Source organism: Tripterygium wilfordii, chromosome 21 (genome assembly GCF_013401445.1).
Source record: "Tripterygium wilfordii isolate XIE 37 chromosome 21, ASM1340144v1, whole genome shotgun sequence".
Classification (NCBI taxonomy): Eukaryota; Viridiplantae; Streptophyta; class Magnoliopsida; order Celastrales; family Celastraceae; genus Tripterygium; species Tripterygium wilfordii.
The window spans coordinates 8484404-8507467 of NC_052252.1; the positions used below are offsets into that span (position 1 = coordinate 8484404).

General features: G+C 34.9%; 1 protein-coding gene across 2 annotated transcripts; it reads right to left on the bottom strand.

The window, feature by feature from the left end:
• Positions 1-2881: 2881 nt before the first annotated feature.
• On the bottom strand, positions 2882-10483 carry LOC119989843 (protein NLP9-like). 2 transcript variants are annotated; one of them, XR_005465899.1, is made up of 7 exons: positions 10221-10483; positions 8687-9741; positions 7957-8001; positions 6988-7740; positions 5010-5133; positions 3185-4486; positions 2882-3113 (listed from the first exon to the last, which is right to left on the bottom strand). XR_005465899.1 is itself a non-coding variant. In XM_038835584.1 (6 exons), the coding sequence occupies exons 2-6, from the start codon at positions 9638-9640 to the stop codon at positions 3414-3416; spliced, it is 2949 nt and encodes a 982-aa protein (XP_038691512.1). In that variant the 5' UTR covers positions 9641-9741; positions 10221-10483; the 3' UTR covers positions 2882-3413. The 2 variants fall into 2 exon arrangements, 1 of the variants encoding a protein (XP_038691512.1); XM_038835584.1 differs by having other exon boundaries at positions 2882-4486.
• Between the last annotated feature and the right edge of the window lie 12581 nt (positions 10484-23064).

Sequence of the window (23064 nt, forward strand, 5' to 3'; positions counted from 1 at the left end):
GCATATCACTTGTGTATAAACTAATAACACTAGCATTGATTTACCTGTGGTAACTACAACCATATAGAGGACATTTTTAGTTATGAAGATTGTAAAGCAACGATTGTGAAATTGAATGGGAGATGAATGACTCAATGATTGTCTAGTTATATACATTGAGAAAAAATGTTTGGTCAAATTCCGAATGAGGTTATTATGCAGTATTATCAAAACATGAGAACTCGATAAAAGCAATTGTAAACAATTTATCAAATTTATGGATATAGTTTTTACTTTTATCTTAATGTTAACAAGTGATATATATAGAACCCCAAAAGAATTTTTGGGGATGTTGCCCTTGGACCCCCGCACTAAGTTTCGTCCCTAATATCTAATGCTGGTTCCATTCCTGTATATCGTTATAACGGTTTGGAACACAATAAAAAAATAAGTTTTTATTCAGTTGTATATTTCATTTTTGTGTATAGATAGAACAAGAGCAACACTACACTTCATTACTTAACTCTTTCATTAAACCTAAGGTAATATTATTTTCAATTATAAAATTTTAATATTTTACCAATATAACGGAAGATAATAATTATAAATTTTTTGGTTTTACTTATTAATTTTTAGATATTATAGCAAAGAATGGATTGATGGACTCGTATTGTGTTCCTCCACATAAGGATATGGAAATTTCAAATGAAATGAACAAAAGCTTTAGGAGGTACTCCAGATGACGTGAAAGAAAGAACCTAATAATGGAGTTTGCTAATTTTCTAGTTGTAAGAGTGTTTTTTCATATGATTCCTTTAATGATAGAGCATCCCTTGATCCAAAATTTTGGTGGTTATGTATGATGTTTCTATTCCTATATGGAAATCAATAGCATTGAAGTTACTTGGACAACCTTTATCTTGTTGCTAGAAAAATTAGAGCACATATTCATTCATTCATTCCATGAAAAGAAATAAGATGTTACCACAACGTGCCGAAGATTTAGTGTTTGTACATACTAATCTTAGTGTTCTTTCAAGGAAAACTCATCAATATATGGAAGGAGAATGTGATTTGTGAGATATTGGTGGAGATGCCTTCGATCTTACGGGATGTGCAGGTATTCTAGAGATTGTAAACCTCTATTGATGAATCGGTTCCTTTTATTGAAGATGTCGAACATGGTGATGTAGTTGTTTCTTTTAGTTTATAGATTAGCATATTGATATTATTGTGAACAATATTTTATATTTATGAATAAAGCTCTTTCGATTATTATAAAAAGATTCTTTTTATTCACCGAATCCCTTGCACCCGCCATCTTAGATTTTTTGAGAATTTGCGCATCGCTGTATCTCCACATTCCATGTGACTGTATCCGAGTCACTGCTACTTTTATGACCAAGAGTTACATAAGGATTATAGTGACGCACATATGAAATAATTAGAAGAAAGTTATGGCGACAATGATGATGGCAAGGGCCATTGAACATCTTAAGAACCCATTAATGTATATATGTATAAGTAGACATTTATGCCCCCAATCAATTTCAATTTTGCTTCCATTGAATTTTTTTAAAACAACAATGTTAAGGATCCCAGTGATAATCATACCAAAAGCATCTGCAGTGTGTGACAATTATTCATTAGTGTGGTGACATCATAATAAAGGGACTCATTGAAAATCATACCCAATGAATTAATGCCACACAATGCTAAAGTATTTTTGGGATGATCATCACTAGCATCTTTATCATTTTTGTTTTTCAAATTACAACTACGGATTAAAACTCTATCTTACCCCTCTCATGTGATTGGTCATCTTTTATTTTATATCAATTTTTTTATTCATTATTTAGTATATAAAATAGAGACTGTGGTACTGATCTTATAAACAAGTAGTTGCATAAGAATCTCTAATAAATAGGTATATTGGACCTAATTTCTTTGTCTAATAGGGTGTATATGGGCTTAGTTACAAGGGTCCCAAATCAAAATATTTCAAGCCCCTAATCCATCCGGTCCAACTATCTAAATCTAAACCCTTAGCCCTCACCTTGTATGGGCATTTGCAGGCTAGAGCACTTAGACAGTTAGATATACAATTTGGAGATTTTGATTGAGAGTGCAAACAAATAAGTATTTTATTTTTCCTTTCTTTTGATGTATCAACTTTTGAAGTTAGAATTGATTTTACCCATAGCACAGCAAGTATTGGAATGCATTTTTCGAGAATGAATATTGTCAAGACAAATTTATTACTCTAAACCATTATTAGTAATTATCTTCGTGGCATATAAATAACTAAAAAAAAAAATTTCAGGATCACTACCCCCAAACCCTCGCTACTGCTTAGTTGTGCTCTCAATGAGTTTGAATTCTGGGGCCGCCATTGATTATCTCAGGCAATTTAAATCTTGTAATCCTCCACCTAAGATGCCTACTTCGGTTTATTCAGATTTCCAAAGTGAGAGAGTTGCGAGAATTTTTTACCCTTGATTAAAATCCACCTTCCCCTCTTAACTAATGGGGAGTCGTCTCCCTCACTATTCCACGAACCAGACACTCCGAACAGTGCGTCCAACGTTTAATGTCAACCAAAACCAGTTAGGAATTGTGGGCAAATTCTCCAGGTGGTTTATAAACAGGAACAGAAGGTAGCATTGTTGGATCTGCGCTGAACAGCTTCCATACTCGATCAAGGGTAGCAAGGCTAGAGATATACAAACCAACTTGAGGGGGTGGGAATACTACTTCTCTATGCATTGCCACCATTTCATGGCAGAGAGATCTCCTGCCCTGTATCATCCAGAGAAGAATAAAGACACTCAATCTATCATCATTTTGCACAAGTCCCAGTGTTACGAAGCTACAGTCTCTGCACTTTCTCAAAGCTCTGGAATTTCAACATATATAAGACTGCATTGTGACAAATCACCGTCAAGCTATATATAATTTCTACTCTAAAGAATTTATACACTGATTATTGTACAGACTAAGAAAACACCCTATTGTTGCTTCTAGCAATTTACAGACCTATCATTGACACGTATGAGAATGTCGTAGGCTTATCTCTCATCTTGTACCTGCATTGTTCTGTGACTACTGTCCCCTACGTTTCTCGCAACAACCATCTGCATAAGACGAAACGGCTGCATTTTGAAGGTAATACATAATACACCATGGTTGAGGTATAGAGTAGTACCTTGGCCAAAAGAACAGAAGTTATTGGTCCATGCTTGGATTTCTGATAATCCCTAAAGAACTAGGAGTAAAACCCGTGAAATTCTGGCCATTTCGATCACCTCATTACAGTTCAGTGGCATTACATCATCCGATCATCGTATTTGAAGTAGAACCCAAGTCATCATGAAACACGATACTAAAAAAGGAAGATGCAGAGATGATCCATATGTCGAAACCATCACCCCATGCTACGTAGGACCTGCCAAAAAGCAGTTGCTACTGCCAGAGCTACCCATTGCGCAAGGCACATCACGAACAAGAAATTTCACGCTGCGTTTGCGAACATAGTCCAATACATCAACACACTCCTGCAAATCAGAGTCATTCACCAACATCACCCATTCCTGTTCATCGTCCAGATACTTGAGCTGGAACGTTCCATTTTGCAATTTGAACCTTTTCGCAATTTCATTATATAGCTGGAAACAGCCCATGGAAGGGTCAAACTTGAACCTCACTGTGTCTTCATTATAAGTAGCTTTTACAGTAATTACAGATCCACTGTCGCTGCAGCTTGTTTTGGCTTTAAAATCCTTTCCATCTTCAAAACTATGAGAGCTTGTTGAACAGCAATGCATCAAAGAACCAGAGCCATATGATGAGTCTGTCATGCTTGAAGCAGAGGGCTGGTCATGCTCGAGAATCCTGTCATCAGCCTCCATTTTGGTATCTATTTCATCAGTAGCAGCCAAGGAGCATGAGCTCCAAGATGCAAAATGGCAGTCAGACTTCTCTACTTTTGTACTATCGTTGTTCATACCCCATCTGCCCTCCTGATTAACAAAATAGGAATTGAGAGCTGCAGTTTCTGGGAGGACCCAACGTGTTGAGCCAAGACTACCTGGCTGGAATAGTCCAGCTCCTATCACAACCGACTTGGAGTCTTTACTACAATCGATGACAGAAGCAGTAGATTGCTTTAGTTCTTCATGACATTTATCCAGACAACAGTCATCTGCCTCCACTTTGACCACCGAATTCTCGCCCTCAAGACAGGATGCTGAAGCTATTGGCACAGCATCTTGCAGGTTTTTGTCTGGAAAATTTATTATCTTTTGAGCATCGACTTCTTGAAGGATGGAACCAGCTGCCACAAAACCTCCTGTGGTTGGATCATACTTAAGCCCTCCTTCCACCCCCTGAACGGAGTCAAGCACGGTTTGTATCTTCCTCAGTGAACTATTCACCTTGTTTATTTTGCGGGATGGCCATCTGGAGATCCCGTGTTGTCTGCATATCCTTTTCAGAGTCGTTGGACAAACTACAAAAGCAAAATTTCCAAATTCGGATCACCAGAAAGCCCTTACATTAAAATTAACCACATAGAATCTTGACAGCAGACTTTGCAATTATATCTCGTTAGATATTAGTAGCTCCACAAATTATTAGTTTACCACCACCAGCAGAAAATTTTCTCTTGCATTTATACCAAATATATGTACACATAACTCATGCTTAAAACTATTTAATTAACCAAAAACTTCTCTAATAAAGAAGCTATTGTGCCCTAGTGGTGGCCTGCTCCTAATCACTTGCACGAGGGGTAAGGCTTTGGTTCACCCCTCCCTCACAAAAAGCAAATACTTCTCTAGTATTCTGAATTTACTTGATGAAGATAAATTAGCTTTAACGTTTCATATTCAATGGTAAACATATAATTTTGGAACAATATGGACACTGCATATTTATCATTGACATGAGAACACCAAGCAGAAACCTATGACACTTTTTCCTTTTGTTTTTTTGAAGCTTTGGACATATAAGCAAATGGCATGGGGTCTTACCCCCAATGCTTTTAGCCGCATCCTTAAGGCTCCCAGAAAAATACTGCTGAAGAACACTCAAGCTCACATGTTTCTCTGCCGTACTTCTCTTTTTCTCTGGATGTCTTCTAGATCCACTCCTCCCCTACAAGAAATGTTGAACAAACAGAAAAAGTTATAGCTCAACCCAAAACAGGTAGTTCAAAATCTGAATTCAGCTTAGCTAAGAAATCATAAGCAGAGAAGCCTGACTGTAACTCCCATATTGGCAACTTTCCTTTAACAATATTTTTCCACCCAGGTCTTGTTAACATATGCTCACCATGTAGACAAGCAATACACAGTGATCTTTGTGGGGAACGTTAGGGATTTGGTGGTCTCACAAAAGAATGACTTTCTATTCTTTTAAGTCGAAAAGGCAGTATTAACACCTCAGCACATCCATCAAACCACCATCATATACTTTAAAAGTAACTCAAGCTTCCACAGAGACTATTTTCTCAATTTTACGTAGTGATACTTCATTGGATTGAACTGCCAATCCAAAGACTAAGAACCTATTCAATGGTGGCAACGGAATTTGCTTTCAACTCTTTTTCATATATATATATTGTAGGCAAGGTTTAGGGAAGGGGAGTTAGAACCCTTGGCCACTTGGTAAAACACTAAGATAAAATGCTGTCAACCAAGATCTAATTTCTTGCTAAAAGGCAAACATCTGAGGTCGAAGGAGGTAAAAGGAAAAGCAAAAATCCGGAGGCCACATGGTTCCTTTTATGATAAGAAATAGTCCTATTTCACTTATACGTGCTGTCTATAATGAGGCAACGAGCATCAATGTCATCAGCCCAGCTCAACGGGAAAACACTGTTTCTACAGTAAAACGGCTCTAATTTTCTTGTTCAATGAGTGGCAGCCGCACACCAGAAGTAATTTAGAAGTTCTTAACTCTATGACACTTGTTCAGTTAAAATTTTTGTTGTGGTTACTTTGTGCAGTTTGGTTGCCTTACCTGCCTCTCCCGTCACATCTTAACGGCATAATTTCCTTGTCTGCTTTATCATTACCATCCCTTGAGAAGGCCAACAAGATGGCCATTGATAATAGAAATATTTATATAAAGCAAGCATTTGGGGGTGGGGTGGGGGTGGTGTTTGATCTCATGAACTCTTGGTCAGGGAGGTGGGGTTCTACCACTTGGACCATGTGGGGATCCACATAGAAATGAGCTTCCATGCCTGGAAAGAACTTGTACACAAAACTAAACTGACAAGAATATACAAATAAGAGGGTTTTTCAAATTCTTAATCAGACGACACACTTCCACAGTTATTATTTTCCAATATCGAAAACGTGAGAAGACGAGATCGATCTGTAAAATAAGAATTGCACCTTGAAAATGCTTTTTAGCAGCTTCAAGGCAAGAATCACCAATTAACTATAAGCAAATTGTTTTTCAAGCAATAAAAAATTCCATTTAAGCAAAAAATGTCAGGTTAATACCACTTTCGGTCCCAATTTTTTTTTTTTCAAATTCCATTTTAGTGACCAAATGTTCAAACGTCCTTGTTACTATAATAAATCCATCTTCTACACTCAACAAATTGTAAGATAACCTACACCTCAAAATAGAAGAAAATAAAAAATGAAATGGCAGTTTGAAACAAGGGTCTATAAGAAGATTTCGAATTACAAATTTATGAAAGGGCTCTCTATCGAAATAGAGCTCGATAGCAACTAAAACAACAAGAAATCCAAACGTCACGCACGGCATCTCAACCTCAATGTCCTATCATTTCATCATTGCAGCGCATGACCTTTAAATTATTTACTTCCCCGTCCCCAAAAAGTCGATACTATGTTAGAATTATTCAGCTATTTTTAAAAAATGTACATAAAAGTATAGAAGTGTGATCTTTCAATTTTGCAAAGAGCAAAATCAACTCAATTGTAAAAACACTATTTCTTTAAAAATGAAAAGAGCATTCAAGCACATTACCTGTTCTTGGGGAGCATCGGCTTGAACTTTATCCTTATTTGCTTCTGATAAGTTTAGAAACATCTTTTCATTTGAAACCACACTCGTTCCTGGAAAGTTCATTTGAGAGCCTCTCGCAGGAATAGCCACAGGAGGGAAAATTTCGACACCTCCCACCTCCATGTTCAATCCTTGTCCTCCAGTTAATTCTGCATCTGAAACTGTTCTCAAACTCTGGCAGATTCTCTGCATTGTGTCTGACAGGTTGTCTAACAAGAGTTTCTGCTCAGAGCTCCCTTTCATATTGACAGGAAGAAAGAACTCTAGTATATAATCATCGGCACCCGTGTAGGTGCTCCTCAGCCTGATCGCAACAGCAGCATTTAGGCCAAACTTACGTGCATGATGGACAAGTGGATACTCTGTTATGTCATATGTCTTTACATCATGTATGAAAAAGGGGTGATTTGATTGAAGTGCTTTCCCAGCTACACCTTGACCTTCCTCGATATAATGTTCCCCACACGCATGCACAAACCCTTGTATCTCTTTATCACTCACATAACATGCCGAATCCTCGATGAAAAGTACAGATTTCCCATCTGAACATTTATTTCCTTCTCTAACGCGTACTTTTATAGTTTCATCAGCAGCTTCCTCAGAATAACTGCAGGGAATCCATGTTAAAGCTAGAGGTAATCTATGCGCATGACACACAGCTCGTAAAACATCAGATATTTCAGCTATGGCAGATCTTTGATTCATTGAGAGGCTCTGGAAAATAGAAGATTATATTAGAAAGCTTCCACAGAAGGTAAAAGAAAGCTCGTGCAAATATACTAATGTAATTATCTTCTTTTGCCTTCAATTTTACTAATGTAATGTTAAGATGCCAGGTGTCATTTAGTGGGGAGCAGGGGAGGGTAAGGGTAAATCAAGGAATAAATAAGTGAAAAGAAAAGATATTCTGCATCTGATGCTGATGTCTACCTGAAGAAAAAGTCGAGGGGGTGCAGTGGACCGCAAATTCACAACCTGCAAATAGGATGAATTCGGAGAGATTTCATAAAAATGCAAGATACCATTAAAACTGTAAGTTTGAATCCATATACGAATAACAGCACATAGGACATAGCCTTTGAGTAATAAGTTATAATCACAACTAATTAGGATGCAATCCTTATAAGAGATAAACAAACAAGTACCAGAAAAATATATAGTAAAATTAAAGAAAGTGCAACATGATGAGGCTCCATTCAGTTCTCTTTTTCTTCTCTCTTTTTTCTTTTTTTGCATAAGCTTTCCTCTATTCATCATTTTAATATGTGGAGAGGCTATTCCAGAAATTGAACCTGTGACCTTAGAATTGGCATAAAGATAAATTTAACAAATATGAAACAAGATCATATAGAGAGAGAGAAGGGGAGAGAGAGAGAGGATATTGAAAAAATAATTTCGGAAGACTCAAAATAGAATCTTGCAGAAAAAGAAATCTGAAGAATCAAAGCTCACTAGCGGTATAAGAAGAAGATTAGGTAAGCCAATTCACATATTACTTGTGTTTAGAAAATAGGACATAGATATACTGGTTCCCCTCCTACAGCTTTTTCCTTCTTTCATTGTAAATTTCATGGAGCACAGTAAATTTTCAAATAAGGATGTTCAGCACAAAAAACCTACAGAAAGAAGACTTTTTTCTACAGCACAAATAAAAACTAACCTTCAATGCATGACAAATTGCTTCTATCTCTGAATCAAAATTTGGCTTCTCTTTGATTGTTACAAGTTCTAGCACAGCACAGCACGACATCCCATGATTTTCAAAGACTGGCAAGGCAATTGAACCGCGGACTGCATGATTAACAGCATGATTTACACGTAAGAACTCAGCATCTCTATAGAACTTCACATTTGAAGTCCACTCTGGAACTTTAGAGACGAATACTCGACCAGGAAGTCCCAGAGGAAACTCTTGTTTCACTCCTGTCGAGAAGGTAAACTTCCTCGACACTTCACGATACCCTGTCAGAACTTTATCAAGCACGTACGGTTGATCATAAGTGCTCAACATATACTTATCTCCATGCTTTATCGGGAGCCAGACTTGTGCCAAAATTCCCCCTCCAGAAGACTCTTTAAATAAGGATAACGCCCTAAGCATCTTCTCATCAAGTGACCGCCCAATTGGCCGAGAAACCATACCATTAGCCATAGTGGATGTAATTTTCGGTACAGAAGCACTATTATTTTGCTCAGCAGCAGCATCATCAGCATTGATTGAATCAAAATGATAACCAAGTTGTGCACCTTTTTCCTGAAACACCATCCTTTCTTCACCATTATAAGAAGACCCCGCAGTCTTTGACATCATGCCACCATCAGAAAAGCCAGTAGGATTTTGCCCAATGAAATTTGATGTATCTAATGATGCACACGGTACTGACTGAAATGGAGACAACCCATACGCAGCAAACATCTGATCCGTAATCAATGATGGACTGTTGCACCATCCTGCATATGTATCAAAACTCATGAGGTCTGGAAAGTTATTGCACGGATCGTCAACCATCGAACTCCTTGCGCTGCATTCTAATGGTGCGGCACTAACTGTTTCTTCCCTTGGCGGAGCCCAATAACCTCTTCCCGTTTCCGTAGCCAAAAAAGGGTGTTCCATCTTTAATCAAACTTGAAACCTCTGATGTTTAAAACTTTCCTAGCGTTTGATGAAAGAACTGAACTTGACACTAAAACCACTCTCAATATCTCACAGTAACCCTGCAGTACCCAAATGGCAAAGGAACAACTCCTTTCAGTCCCATTTACATAACACCCACAAATAGCATAATGTCTTCTACAAATAGAAACAGAAATAAATACAAGTGACCTCACAAATGACACAAACCAGTCCACCGCTTTCAATCCACAATAACGCACAAAACCCACCTCCAAAATTTCCCTCATATACCCAAATCTCTCCAACCCAGATTTCATGTAAGCCTAACATATATTATTCTATCTTTTTAAATAAAAAATCAATGAATCGGCATGAGTCTAATGAAATGCACAGTTAAAACGAATCACTTTTGAAATTGAACACCAAATTCACAGTCTTCCTATGGAAACATACAAAGTCCACTAACGCGTCGCCGATATAGGTATGCTAGTAAATTTCCAGAAAAGAGAGAATCCATTAAAAAAAATCAAATGAAACTTGAAAACTAAATTCAAACCATCTTGAACATCAAACGACCGACCTGATTGGAAGCTCCTCCAAACTCAGCCGAATATCAGTATAAAAGGCCAAAGCAATTACAAAGAGAGTGAGACAGAGAAGGAAACTCAAAACAAATAAATGGGGCTCATATAGAAGTGGGTTTTTGTTCTCCTGGGTTTAACTAAAAATAGAAATTGTCTGGTCAAGCAATTTAATCAGCGGCAACACAAAAGTTTGCTACTTTTGGTCTGTTCGGTTGTGTCTGTTTGTTTGCTCTTTGAGATCCAAGCACACTGGTTAGCTTTTTACAAGAGGAGGTGCTATGCAACTTTGTATTATAGCTTAGCTTTGTAATGCCAATTATAGCCTTATTTTGTTTTTTCAACTTTTTTGGATTCTTTTTTAACTTAATTAATCTGAAAATCCTAAATTTCGTTAATTATTTTTTATATACATACAATCCATCATCCATGGTAAACAAACTCATGGATCCATGAACTACCCTAGCCGTCTCTCTCTAAAAACTTTCTTCTCTACCTCTCTCTAAACTACTCACCTCCTTTTTTAGATTTGTTCGAGCTCTACTTCCTCCTCCTTATGTTGATGTTTCCGATTTATTTTTTATACTCTAATTTCTCTATTTTATTTTGAATATGGTTTGATTAAGGGTTTCTTCACTCAAACTCTAGATCTCCTCCATATGTCGTGACTTATTGATTATTGATTTTTTTGGTGATGTCCAATCTTTTCAATGTTTGTAATTTCCATTTGAAATAGTTCTCATATTTATGGGATGTAATCCATCATTTTTGGTGGCTCGAGTGTCTTTTGATCTCAAATTCTCTTACCCAATATTTTTTCCTTATCTTCTCAAAAAAAAAATGTTTCCCCTTATTTGTGTTCAAACTAATTTAAATGACTGATTTTAGGCTATGTTTCGCACAGAAATTAGAGACAATGGAGGGTAAAATTGGAGAACGGATGATGTCAGAAGCCAATAAAAGAAAAAGCAGCATTGGCGGTCAAACAGGCGACACGTGTGCAACGCGTACCATAGAATCTGGGAGGGGAGGGGGGATTAGATTCCAAAGTATCCTCCTTTGATTCTGCCACCCACCTACTGATCTATATATATTATATTATATTTATATATATAAAACCGTTTTCACAATTTATTAGTAAATCATGTGGACACCAAATGTATGACTTGTACTTTCTTTCTTCTAATGATAAAATTATATATGAGAATAGGGGGTAGCCCGGTTGGTCAGATTGTCTGCTCAAGACCTTGAGATCCAAGATTCTCTTCTCACCAGGGGTTGGGATTTGGGTAGTTTTCATGGTTCTATTCTCACTAGGGGTTGGGATTTGGGTAGTTTTCATCCACTGTGGTGGTCTTTATGCCCCTCAGACATGACTTAGTCTGTGTGTGACCTATGGGTCTTTTAAAAAAAATGATAAAATTATATATAACTTATCCTTTATCTGGCAAGCTAACAAATTTTTTTAAATTTTTTTAGAAAAGTATATAAAAACAATTGAAGAACGGGCAAGGCTTAGTCTGTGTATGGTTTATGGGTCTTCTAAAAAAAATGATAAGATTATATATAACTTATCCTTTATCTGGCAAGCTAACAAATTTTTTTTTTAGTTTTTTAGAAACGTATATAAAAACAATTGAAGAACTTACACTTTGTGACGACTAGGAATGGTGTGAAGCAAGGATTTGACATTGAAGCTACATCATGGTTAATATTTTTTCCGTTTGCACAACTTATCACCATTGGATCAAACAAATCCCAACCATCCATCTATTTAGCCTAATCAAAAATCATTGGATTGTTTATTTCGAATGCAAGCTAAATACATAAGCTATTGGTTTACATAAATGTATTTTTTAAATACCACTTGTTTACAAGGTAAATCATACCCAACTAAAAATAATGCAAATTTATCATTTTATCATTAAAGCACAATAAACGATAAGAGAATATAGTATTTTGTCAATTATTCTCGTTCTTATTCCTGCTATAATTCTTTCACCAACTAAACAACGAAATCCAAGGAATTTCATTCATGTTCCCTTTCTTATTATGTTACCATTTTCATTCTCATTCACATTCACATTCACATTCCCTGACTAACCAAACATAGTGTAAATGTTAGCATATATGCTGTCTAAACTATTGTGGTTGTTTGATTCAATTATTGCTGATAGCATTTATAATGTTCAAAATATTGTGACAAATTACATACAAGGGCATTATACAATTCATCATAAAATAAAAATTATCAAATTGTTTAACATTTTAAAGGATTTAGGGACATGTTCAATCAAGTGACATGTTGAAACTAACAAATGTTACATATTTAAGAAACTAAATTGTTACATATTCAGTAGTCACACAAAAAATTGTTACATATTTTAAAATTTTAGAATTAGATTGTTATATATTTAAAATGTTGGATATTTTTAAAAGTTTTGTGAAGAGCAAATAGAATTTAGGGTATATTTGAAATATGACTAAAAAAGGTAGGGTATTCTTGGTATTTGGATGTTAAAATTATGAAATGCTACATTCAAGTAGCATTTCAAAATACAAAAAAAAAATGTTATTTTATGCTACTTCAATTCAAATGTTACTTCAAATAAAGCGTTTTGATAACATACAAATCTAGCTTGGTTCATTGACGTACCAAGTAAGTTCAACTAGGCTCTACGATTGATGCTAATGTTGAAAATTGCTTCTCTACCGAGTGACAAACGTAAGTTAAGAGGTCCCCCAAGGTGTGTACCTTGAGAAAGATGCTCTAATGCTTAAGTAAGAAAAGAATATTGTAAATTATGTGTGTAGATTATACTTGAACGAGTCATACTACATTGTGGAGTGTGATATGTGTTTGAGGAAGTTCTAGCTTGGCTAGGAGACAAGCTTTGTTGGTCTTCAAATTGGAGAAGGATTCTTCCTGGTGAGTTATATTTCATTTTGGATTCCAAATGTTCCTCACATTTTATCCAAGATAGCCACAATAAAGAGATTTGAACCCCTTTTTTTCTAATACTTCGATAAAAAGATCCATTCGCTTATGACCTCCCCCTCTATACCTTGCATTAATGATTCCTCTAGCATTACAATCTTTACCACAACGATGTTGTCCATAGATCTGAGATATATGGGTTATGTGAGTTATGGGTAGTGAAGCGTACTATACCTCAGGTCATACCGAGGTAGCTTCATTGTTAGTCTACCGAGTCATGTTTTCATTGTCTAGCTAAGTTGCCACATGTCCACTGTTGAGTGGAGGGTAATTTGATCTCATCGCCTTTAGTTATGAAATAGCATATATTTTACAAAGTAGCAAATATGCTACTTGAAATGCTTTACCAAACAAAGCTTTTGTGCCTGTTTGACAAGGCGATTCCACTAGCGTAATGCCTATGTTTAACGAGGCAGAGCTGCTTGTGGATGCTAGCAGTTTCATTACAAAATTTATGAATTCTTTATTTTTTTTATTAATAAAAATTACTATTCATTATTTTTTTTATTACTATTCTTTAACATTTTTTATTAATTTATTTCATTATTCTACTTAACAATTTATTCATTTTTCTTTTAAGAAATAAGTTGGCCCCCACTTAATTATTGTAAATATTTATATTTTATAAAATAAGCCTTTTATAAAATTACGTGAAGGCCAACGTTTTTTAAATAAAAATAATTATTTTATTAACTTTATTAAAAAAATTAATTATGCTTAAAATTAATTATAATAAATTTATATTTATTAGATTAAATCTAATATAAAATTTAATATGAAATAATAAAATATAATATTTTTCGTTAGCGTCAGCTTTTACATCTCACTGCATATTTCAACCGCTTTACCAAACGCCCCCTTTATCTCTAATTTTAATATATTTGAAATGCTCAACCAAACAGAATCATTTTTGAATGGTGATAAAATAATACTATTTGCATAGAATTATCATGTGCTTGTTTGGCACGAGTGGTTTCCAAAATATTGCGAGGGTTCTTGAGTTTATTCCGTACACACTTTAACGATAATGATGGTGGGTTTCCATGTTTCAAAGAAATTACTGAATTATAAATTCAGTGATTTTACAGCTATATAAGTAAGTCATTTAATTAATTTTTCCAAGTCGATTGATAAAAAATAGACATCAAGATGATGCAAATTGAGATCGTAAAAATGAATTTTGTTAATAACACTTCTTATGTATTTCTTTCTCATAACGCAATTTGCATACCAATGTCAATGTCTCTTAACTATCTTTTTCAATAGGCTTTGCAAGTCATGGCACTAGCAAGCTAACTAGTTCTTACCTAATTGTTAGGTGTAAAATACACATATTTTTCTGGGTTTAAAGTTGTTATTTTTCTAAGTTTGTTTAGTCTAAAATACTGCCCATATTGGTATTTTTAAAACAGGTATTGCCGGAGAGTAAAGCTGTGACTGGACAGAATTTGTAACATGTTTTGCAACCTGTTGCGGCCGCAGAGCATGGGAATCAGTTTGCACGTTTAAGTTGCTGATGTGACAAATACAATTGACCATTGTAGGGTTTTAAATCTATATAAAGGGGCTTTTGTGTTGGAGAAAAGACACACGCTGCTGCTGCTGAAGAAAAACTGAGACCTAATTTGGACAGAGAGTGACGGCAAGAAGGAGGAGGCACATCAAACTTGACAGTCCAATCCTTCGGCAAATCTCAATTCTCCCATTGATTCGAACATTGTTAATGAGTATTTTGGAGGTTTTTATTATGATTATGTGTAACTAAACTCTTTTCAAGCTAGGGTTTGGTAATTCTTCTACCATAAACCTTGTGCACAGATTTGATTGACAATCAGACTAAGTTTAATTTTTTGTTCTCTGGATTGATTGCTTATTTCATATTGTTATGCATGCCTGATCAACATCATAATTTTAGGAATTGTTAGTTAAACATATTCGGCTGACCATGACCCGATGTTTGACGAAGTAACAAGAACTTGCGTAAGATCCAAGTTTTGGGAACATAGGACATAATTGATTGGGTAATAGACCATTATTCTAGATTGTGCAATTGTTGATTTTCTAGTGCTTATGATTGTCTTAGGAAACTCTTAGGATAGACCAACCAAGACTCCTTTGATAAGAAAAGATCTTGCAACTGAACCAAAGTTAGGATCGTTGTTTATGGAAATCTAATTGATTGCAACTGGACCAAGGCCTTTCAATTGACATTGTTAAACTTTTAAATTGTGTGATTGCGTATTAATTTGTGTGCACAGGTGGAGGTAGTTGGCAAGCCAAACCCAAGCTAGTTTTCATCCGTTGATATTTAGTTCAATTTTATTTTGTTAGTTAATATTAGCAGCATCTGAGATTTAATTTACACTATTGTTAGTAGTCAGTTGGTAATTAATACACTCTTCGTGGATTCGACCCCATTCACTATTTTACTGTCTTTCGGCATGTACACTTACTAGTGGGTTAAACCCGTCGATATTGAATTGCAAGTATTTCTTGTTATAAAAAGTATCGATCACTAATCAAATCAGGTTTTTTTTTTCATGTAATAAAAACTGAACAGGAAGATATTTGGTATCAGTATCTACATCATCATGAATTAATTAATTTTAGTTGACTAGAATATAGTTAATTCTAATATATTTACGTCATCTAGTACAGTCAACCTCTTTATATCCAGGGGAGAGCCGGTTCACTTGTGAATAAGGATGACAATTTATCCTCGATCCGATCCGCCCCGTCCCGCTCGGATTTTCTCAGACCCAAACTTGTACTAGGAGGGGACGGTGCAAAAAATCTCAACCCGCTGTGGGGCTGGGCGGGGACATGTATGCCTCCCAACCCGCCCCGCCCCGCCCCTCCCCTCCCCGATCCCCTATCCCGCTATAGATGTTCATATATATATAAAACATAATATAGAAAAATATTTATTTCTTTAAACATATATTAATTTGATATTATTATTAAAATCAAAGTAACATCTAAACCCTAAGTCCCTAAACATAATATTATCATACTCTTAATTGATTGAATAAATGTTGATAAAAACTTACCCTAAACCCTAAGTTAAATATGACTCTCTAGTCTCTATTCCTAAGTCAATTGAATTGATCTTGATAAAAATATACCCTAAACCTTAAGTTAAATATGACCCTAAACTCCTAAATCCTAATCTCCAAAACCCTAAACCCCAAAACCCTAAAGACCCTAAACCCTAAAGGCACTAAACCCTAAAGCCATAATATGACCCTATACTCATAAATATTGATAAAATCTTAAGACCCTAAGATTTTATAAAATAAAGTATAAAATTAAACAATTTAAAACTATAGAAGTGTATAATATAAATTTAAAATCAATACCCATTAAGTAAAATTAAAATTATTTAATTGTGTTAAAAATATAATAGGTGGTATGTAAAGATAATATTTTAATTAGTTGACAAGTGTAATATAAAAGTAGCTTTGGTTTGTTGGTTAGTCCATTATTCTATCACCTAAAAGTCTCAAGTTTGAATTCTAGGATGTGCAATTTAATTTTTCAATTTTCAAAGATGTCGGGGACCCGTAGGGACGGGGCGTAAAAGTCACCCCGACATGCGGGACGGGGCGGGGCGGGGCGCGGGGCACCACCTGGAGGTGCGGGGTGGGGACAGGGTGACCATGATCCCCCGCCCCACCCTACCGCCCATTGCCATCCCTACTTGTGAACAGGTTAATAGCCTGTTCACTTGTGAACCGTTAGATCATAAAAAATAAATCTGATGGTCATAATTGTATCTCTCTTAAAATATATCTCTTTATCCAATTTTGTTTAACTTTCTCTCTCGTCTGTTTAGACTTTGGACTCTCTCTCTTAAAATCAAACACCGATCTCCAACTTTTTTAGGTTTTATCTCTCATATGTTTTTTCTCTCTCACACAAAATCCAACAACGATTCTTAGCGAACTAAGGAAGGGAAATAAACCGAGACCTGTAATCTATTCATTCGCACAACGATTTGCATTGGATTCATCTGTAGAGGTGGAAAAGATGAACACCCATTTGTCTAAGAGAGAGGAGGCCATGAAGAAGAGCATAGAGCTTCTGTTCTCTAAGTTGTAAAGGACATAAATTCCATATACACAATTATAAATATTTTTGAGGTAATATTTATATATTTGAAAGAATTTTAAGTCATCTAGTAAAACAAATTATAAATAATGAGTTATTTTTACTACTTTTTGAAATTTTTTAATGATAAGTATTTATGTGGTGAGAAAACAAATTATCTTATCTATATAAAAAATGTTAGGGATTATTGGGATCCCAATCATCCCATTAATTCATCTTGTCCCTTGATTAATGTGTATATATTAACACATTCATAGATATCTTTCTGATAATTGTTGCCTTTTAAACCGACATGTTTTGTTGTCGTGTTATCTAAGTAATCAATAAAAATATTCGAGTCAAATAAGATTATATTAATCAATGAGTCATCTACTAATATCTACTTGATTATTTTTAATTACTAACTTACATTTATTTTTTATTGCTTAATAATTATTATTCAATTGCTTTTGCCTATTGAGATGAAAGAGACTATTGCGACTTTCCTCAACTAGCTGGTCACAACCATCACCTCATCAAGAGTATCTAATTTCAACTATTCTATAACTTTAAACTAGGGTTGTGCATGGTCCGTTTAACTGGACCATGAAAGTCAAACCATCACCAATTTAGAAATTACGGTTTTATATTTCTGAAACCAAAACCATAAAAACCAATAACTACGGTTAACCAATTAACTAGTTGGCTTTTAGTCCGGTTATAATTTCCAATAAAATATGCAATCTTTAAGTGCAAACACAAATCCATGGGTATCAATCAAATATCAAAGTTATATATAAACAGGTTAAAAACATGCAAACAATGTAATGCCATATCCAAACCCTACAGATCCATGGTCTACAAATGGCTACAAAAGCGTAATGCATGAGCAAATAAAAATAATATGTAGACGAGTAGATCCATAGAAGCTATAATGTAAATTTTTTTGGGAAAACAATCCATTATGGTATTTGTGCTTAACTTCCTGTGATTGAAAAGAAAAGTGAAACTTTATAATGGTTGTCATATGAAAACTACTGGCTTGAAGTAGAAGTCTAAAACTAAAAGAGGAAAAGTTTAGAAGAGTCAAAGAGAATAAGAGACGAGTAACGTTAGTATTTAGTAAACGTGTAAATAATATATATTATATTAGTATTTTTCTAGTTAATCTAATGGTAGATAGCATATGTAATAATATATATTATATATCAATGGTCCATATTAAAAGACATTATAGTATTAAATATTATATATTATATATACCAATCCGATCCGGTTAACCAATGGTTACAAAAATTACAAACCATGTATGGACCAGCTTAACTCGGTTGGTTTCGGTTTTTGAAATCGTTTGACCAAACTCGGTCAACTAATCGATTTAGGCCAGACCGACCGGTCCAATTTCAGTTTTGGTCTGATTATTCGATTTCATTTGCACAGTCCTACTGGAAACACTTGATTTCCTAATAATCCTTTTTTTTGGTCCAATTTTTCTCCTGATTTTTTCCTTTCCATAACATCTGATTTTTTCCATAACATCTGATTTTTCTCAAATATTAATTTAACTTCAGCCATTTTTCCATTCACCTACTCATTACTATAACCGATGTCATCTAGAGAGTTATAATCAATCAATTTTTTCTTATCATAGAGTTTGATTGTATTCGACATATAAGATTTGTTCGTATTTTATTTTAATTTTAATGAATGAAAGTCTACATGTGCACATGTGGTAGTTATCGAGCAATTTTTCAATTGGTAGTTCCAATTGGTTTTTATTAGTTTTAATTGGTTGTTTATCAACTTCTTTTATAAAAGTCTCATCTTTTCATGTAGAGTTATTTTGAAATGTTGTATACTTTGGAGAGAGACACAATGGTTCACAAGAATTAAAAGAGTAGAGATTGTTTCTCTTTTAATCAAGAATCTGTTGTATCCTATTAGACAATCACCATTGAAATTGCTAAGCAATCTTGAGAGCATAGTGCAAATTTGTCTTTAAGACATTATTATTGCAAGTCTCAATTAATCCAATTCTGTTCTATTTTTCTGATGTTCTTTGTGTTCTTGTTCTCATACATGTTCTTAATTCTCCAACAATCTAAAGATAAATTTCCAGCCTTATGAAACAAGTTACGAATGTTGTGTGCAATAAAGATCTTTTCACTTCAACTTCAATCCCTCAACGAGTTCAAGTTCAAGTTTCGATCCCAGTGAAAGTTACAAAAACTCATGTTGAAAAATCAAAAAATTGATAAAAGCTTGCCCAGAGTTCAACATGATTCAAAAAATGACATTAAACCTAGAAGAAGCAAAAGGGCAGCACATGACAGCCCGGATTCTCCATCGAATGTCGTGACACTCAAATATCATGCACATAGCGCCACAAATCATCCACATCCAATTGGTAGCACAAACAGTTAGGATTCCCCATCGGAGGCTGTGGCACTCAAATATCTTGTATAATCATGTGGGTAATAGTTAAGGGGATAAATTTCAGACAGTGATTATGTCTCATGATGGTGTGTCGCGAACACAACCACTGCACAAAGCCAGACAACAACAACAACAAGACTATCACAACCACCGACACAACTCCCGAATCACAATCGGTCAGACAACAACAAGGTCATCACAATAACCCAACTCCACAAATAACAATCCAATCCAAACACTTAGTCAAGCATATATCATGATGCATCTATTTCAATAAGTTTTCACCAACCCGATATTCAATATAGTGCATGTCTAATTACATGCCAAACCGATTAATTTAAGAAAGAATGATTTACTCGATAGTAATGAAGAGAGTTCAAATAGTAAATTCAACGAGCAGTATTTAACACCCAAAAAAAATCACAAAATACCCACAAAAAACATAGCATCGGACATTAAAGGATTATTTCTTACATGTGCATTAAATCGACCATTAGGGTGATGTTACCCGATTCTCAATTTCTCCAAAATTTTACTCATGCATTAAAGGATTATGCCCCTTTATATAGATCTTATTCAAGGTGTATCATGTGTCCCATATGACATGACAAATCTTTATCTCTACATCTTATCTAACAACTTCTATTCATTATCCACCTATCCGATTTATACTTGTTTCTTTATAACCTATTTGTATCATTCATCATACCTCCTACCTAGATCACTCTTAGAACACATTATCACCACTTTTTGCTTCCTATCTGATGAAGTCTGAAACAGGTCTACCCTATTAGACGAATCAGCCAAGTCAGACTGAGCAGGAATAACTGATCTCTCCTTCTTCGGTACGTGGTCTCTTCCTTCCTTCCTGCACAAAAAGCAAACGTAAGCTTCGGTAGGGCCCCGAGGGTGTACTCGGGGGGACCTCTCCGGCGCTCAAGTCAGTACAATACTAAACTTGGGAGGATGGCTCGTTGCTTCGAGCGTTGCCTCTTGCTCAGTAAGTATATTTAGAATGTAGGAATTAGATGGCTTACCTGAGGGTAGAGGTTCCCCTTTTATATGAGTTTGAAGTGTTTGAGTTGTAGTAGGAGTCAAACTCTCTCTCATTGGTTTTCCAGAAGGTTTCTCGGATGGTAAATTCCATCCATATCCCTCTCCCAAGGGGAGTAGGACTCTTCTGTAGCTGAACCTTGTTTATCGAAGTAGCCCCTTCTGCTATGCACCGAGATGGGCACTTCGGTTGAGCTGAAATGCCTTATTCCTTATTGTACCGAGGTGCATACTTCGGTTAAGAACCTAAGTACACCCTTCAGTTCTTCTTCATTCATGGCCTTGTTGGCATCTTTCCGCCACGTGGCCTTCTCCTATCATGAGGGTTATTTTAGGAATATCACTATCATTTGATCTTAAACCCATGGTCACATGCATCCTTGAATATCATATAAATTCTCTTATTTGACAAAATGAGTTGAAATATCATTACATTTACCCTTCTTCAAATCATTGAAGAACCTCCTATTGCTTTTTGGTAACTTTCCTAATAAAATCATAGTTTACTTATTAGAGTCCTCACTTGAACTAATCAAATAAAGATAGAATTTCCTTCTTTACCTTGGTCTAATAGTTCGGGTATCACTGGACCCTTGACACAACCCCAATACTTTAGCACCTTTGTAAGCCTCCTTTCTTGTTCTTCTTTCACACGGTGCTTCTCTCTTTCCTTCATCTTTTCACTCATGTTCCCGTCTCACTCTTTATTCTTTGTATTTAAAAAAAAGTCAAGCACTTTTCATTTTATTTCATCGGAGAACTCTCCATTTCCCCTAATCCAACAAGTGTAAATTAAGGGCAAAATAGTACTTTTCATCCCTCAATTATTGGTCGGGTTTCATTTTCGTCCCTTAACTTTTTTTTTTCCCTTTTTCGTCCCCCAACTATGGGAAAGTACCATGTTTATCCCTCGAATAAATCCGGCCATTGAAAAATCCTACGTGACATCATATTGTTCGTCAAATTAGGTTTTTCCCAACTTCAATCTCATTTGAAAGGACGAAAATGATACTTTTCAATAGTTGAGAGACGCAAATGGGAGAAAAAAAAGTTTAGGGACAAAAATGAAACTCGCCCCATAGTTGAGGGACGAAAAGTATCTTTTTGCCGCAAATTAAGTGATACACTCATGATTATATTCCTATTCTTTTTCAAGTGCAAGTCATGTTTCTTAACATCAAGTATTGATTTATTATTGTTATATTTTTTTCCTTTGTCATATGCTTGCCACATATCCCTTTCTAGTTTCACTAGACTCACGTTCATATGATATCAATCATCAATCTATATATATATAACAGAGGATCCAAAAGGCTTCTCCTTGGTGCCACGTGGATGCCTCTAAAAAAATCCTACACAAAAAACAAAAAGTAACGGACAAAAGAAAAAGTTAAATATATTGAATAACTTTAAGACCCACAAACACATACAGTTAATAATATACAAATAATTTTAAAATCATATTTAATAATACAACAAATAGTCATATCAATTATCATCTATTAATTGCATAGAAAAACAAAAAGATAAAAGCTTAAATGAAACATATTCACAATATAGGTATAAAATAACACACAAAAACATACAAGATCACAACAAAGTTCTAAGAGATACTACAAAAACTTCATGGGAAAAATGAACAATTTCAACAAAATTCCTAACGATATGACCCTACAACTCATGTAATTAGTTGTCAAACAACAACCAAATTATACAATTCAATAAAATCTTATGATGAAAAAGATTCAGTTTAGGATGCATTCTTAGGAGATTTCATAGAGGATGATCCCGATGATTCCGTATAAGATAATCCCTTAGTGGATGATCGTACAAATGAGGAATTTAATCAAATGTGAGATACAGAGTACAACAAATTATATATTATATATGCTTATTGACATAGTATGAAAAATTGTGGCTTGCTGACATAAGAAGCAATAATAAATGAGATGTAAAAACTAGGAGACAAAGGAGGTGCGCTATATTTTCTATAGAATTTAGAATTTATGAGATGTTTTTTAGTTATTTTACAACTTGGTTCAAAAAACAACGCAAATAATAATTGTTACACTCTGAGCATATTTTTTCCTTATGCATCAAATTTTTCACTCCCTTTTAGAAAATTATTTCTTAACATATTGAGAAAAAAGTATTGTAGTTATTTGTTCATCTCACAATTATCTTCATTTTCTATAATTCAAGCTCTGTTGTTCATCATGGTAACAAAATATCAAAAAATTATCAAAAATCTTTATTTTTTAAAATTA

Bases quoted from the DNA above. Each gene is read 5' to 3' on its own strand.
- LOC119989843 (XM_038835584.1), bottom strand. From the start codon at position 9,640: ATGGAACACCCTTTTTTGGCTACGGAAACGGGAAGAGGTTATTGGGCT. The intron at 7,741-7,956 runs GTAGACATCAGC...TCTATTTTCCAG, and splicing joins CCCCTCGACTTTTTCTTCAG to AGCCTCTCAATGAATCAAAG. The intron at 5,134-6,987 runs GTAATGTGCTTG...CATTTCTTGTAG, and splicing joins CCGATGCTCCCCAAGAACAG to GGGAGGAGTGGATCTAGAAG.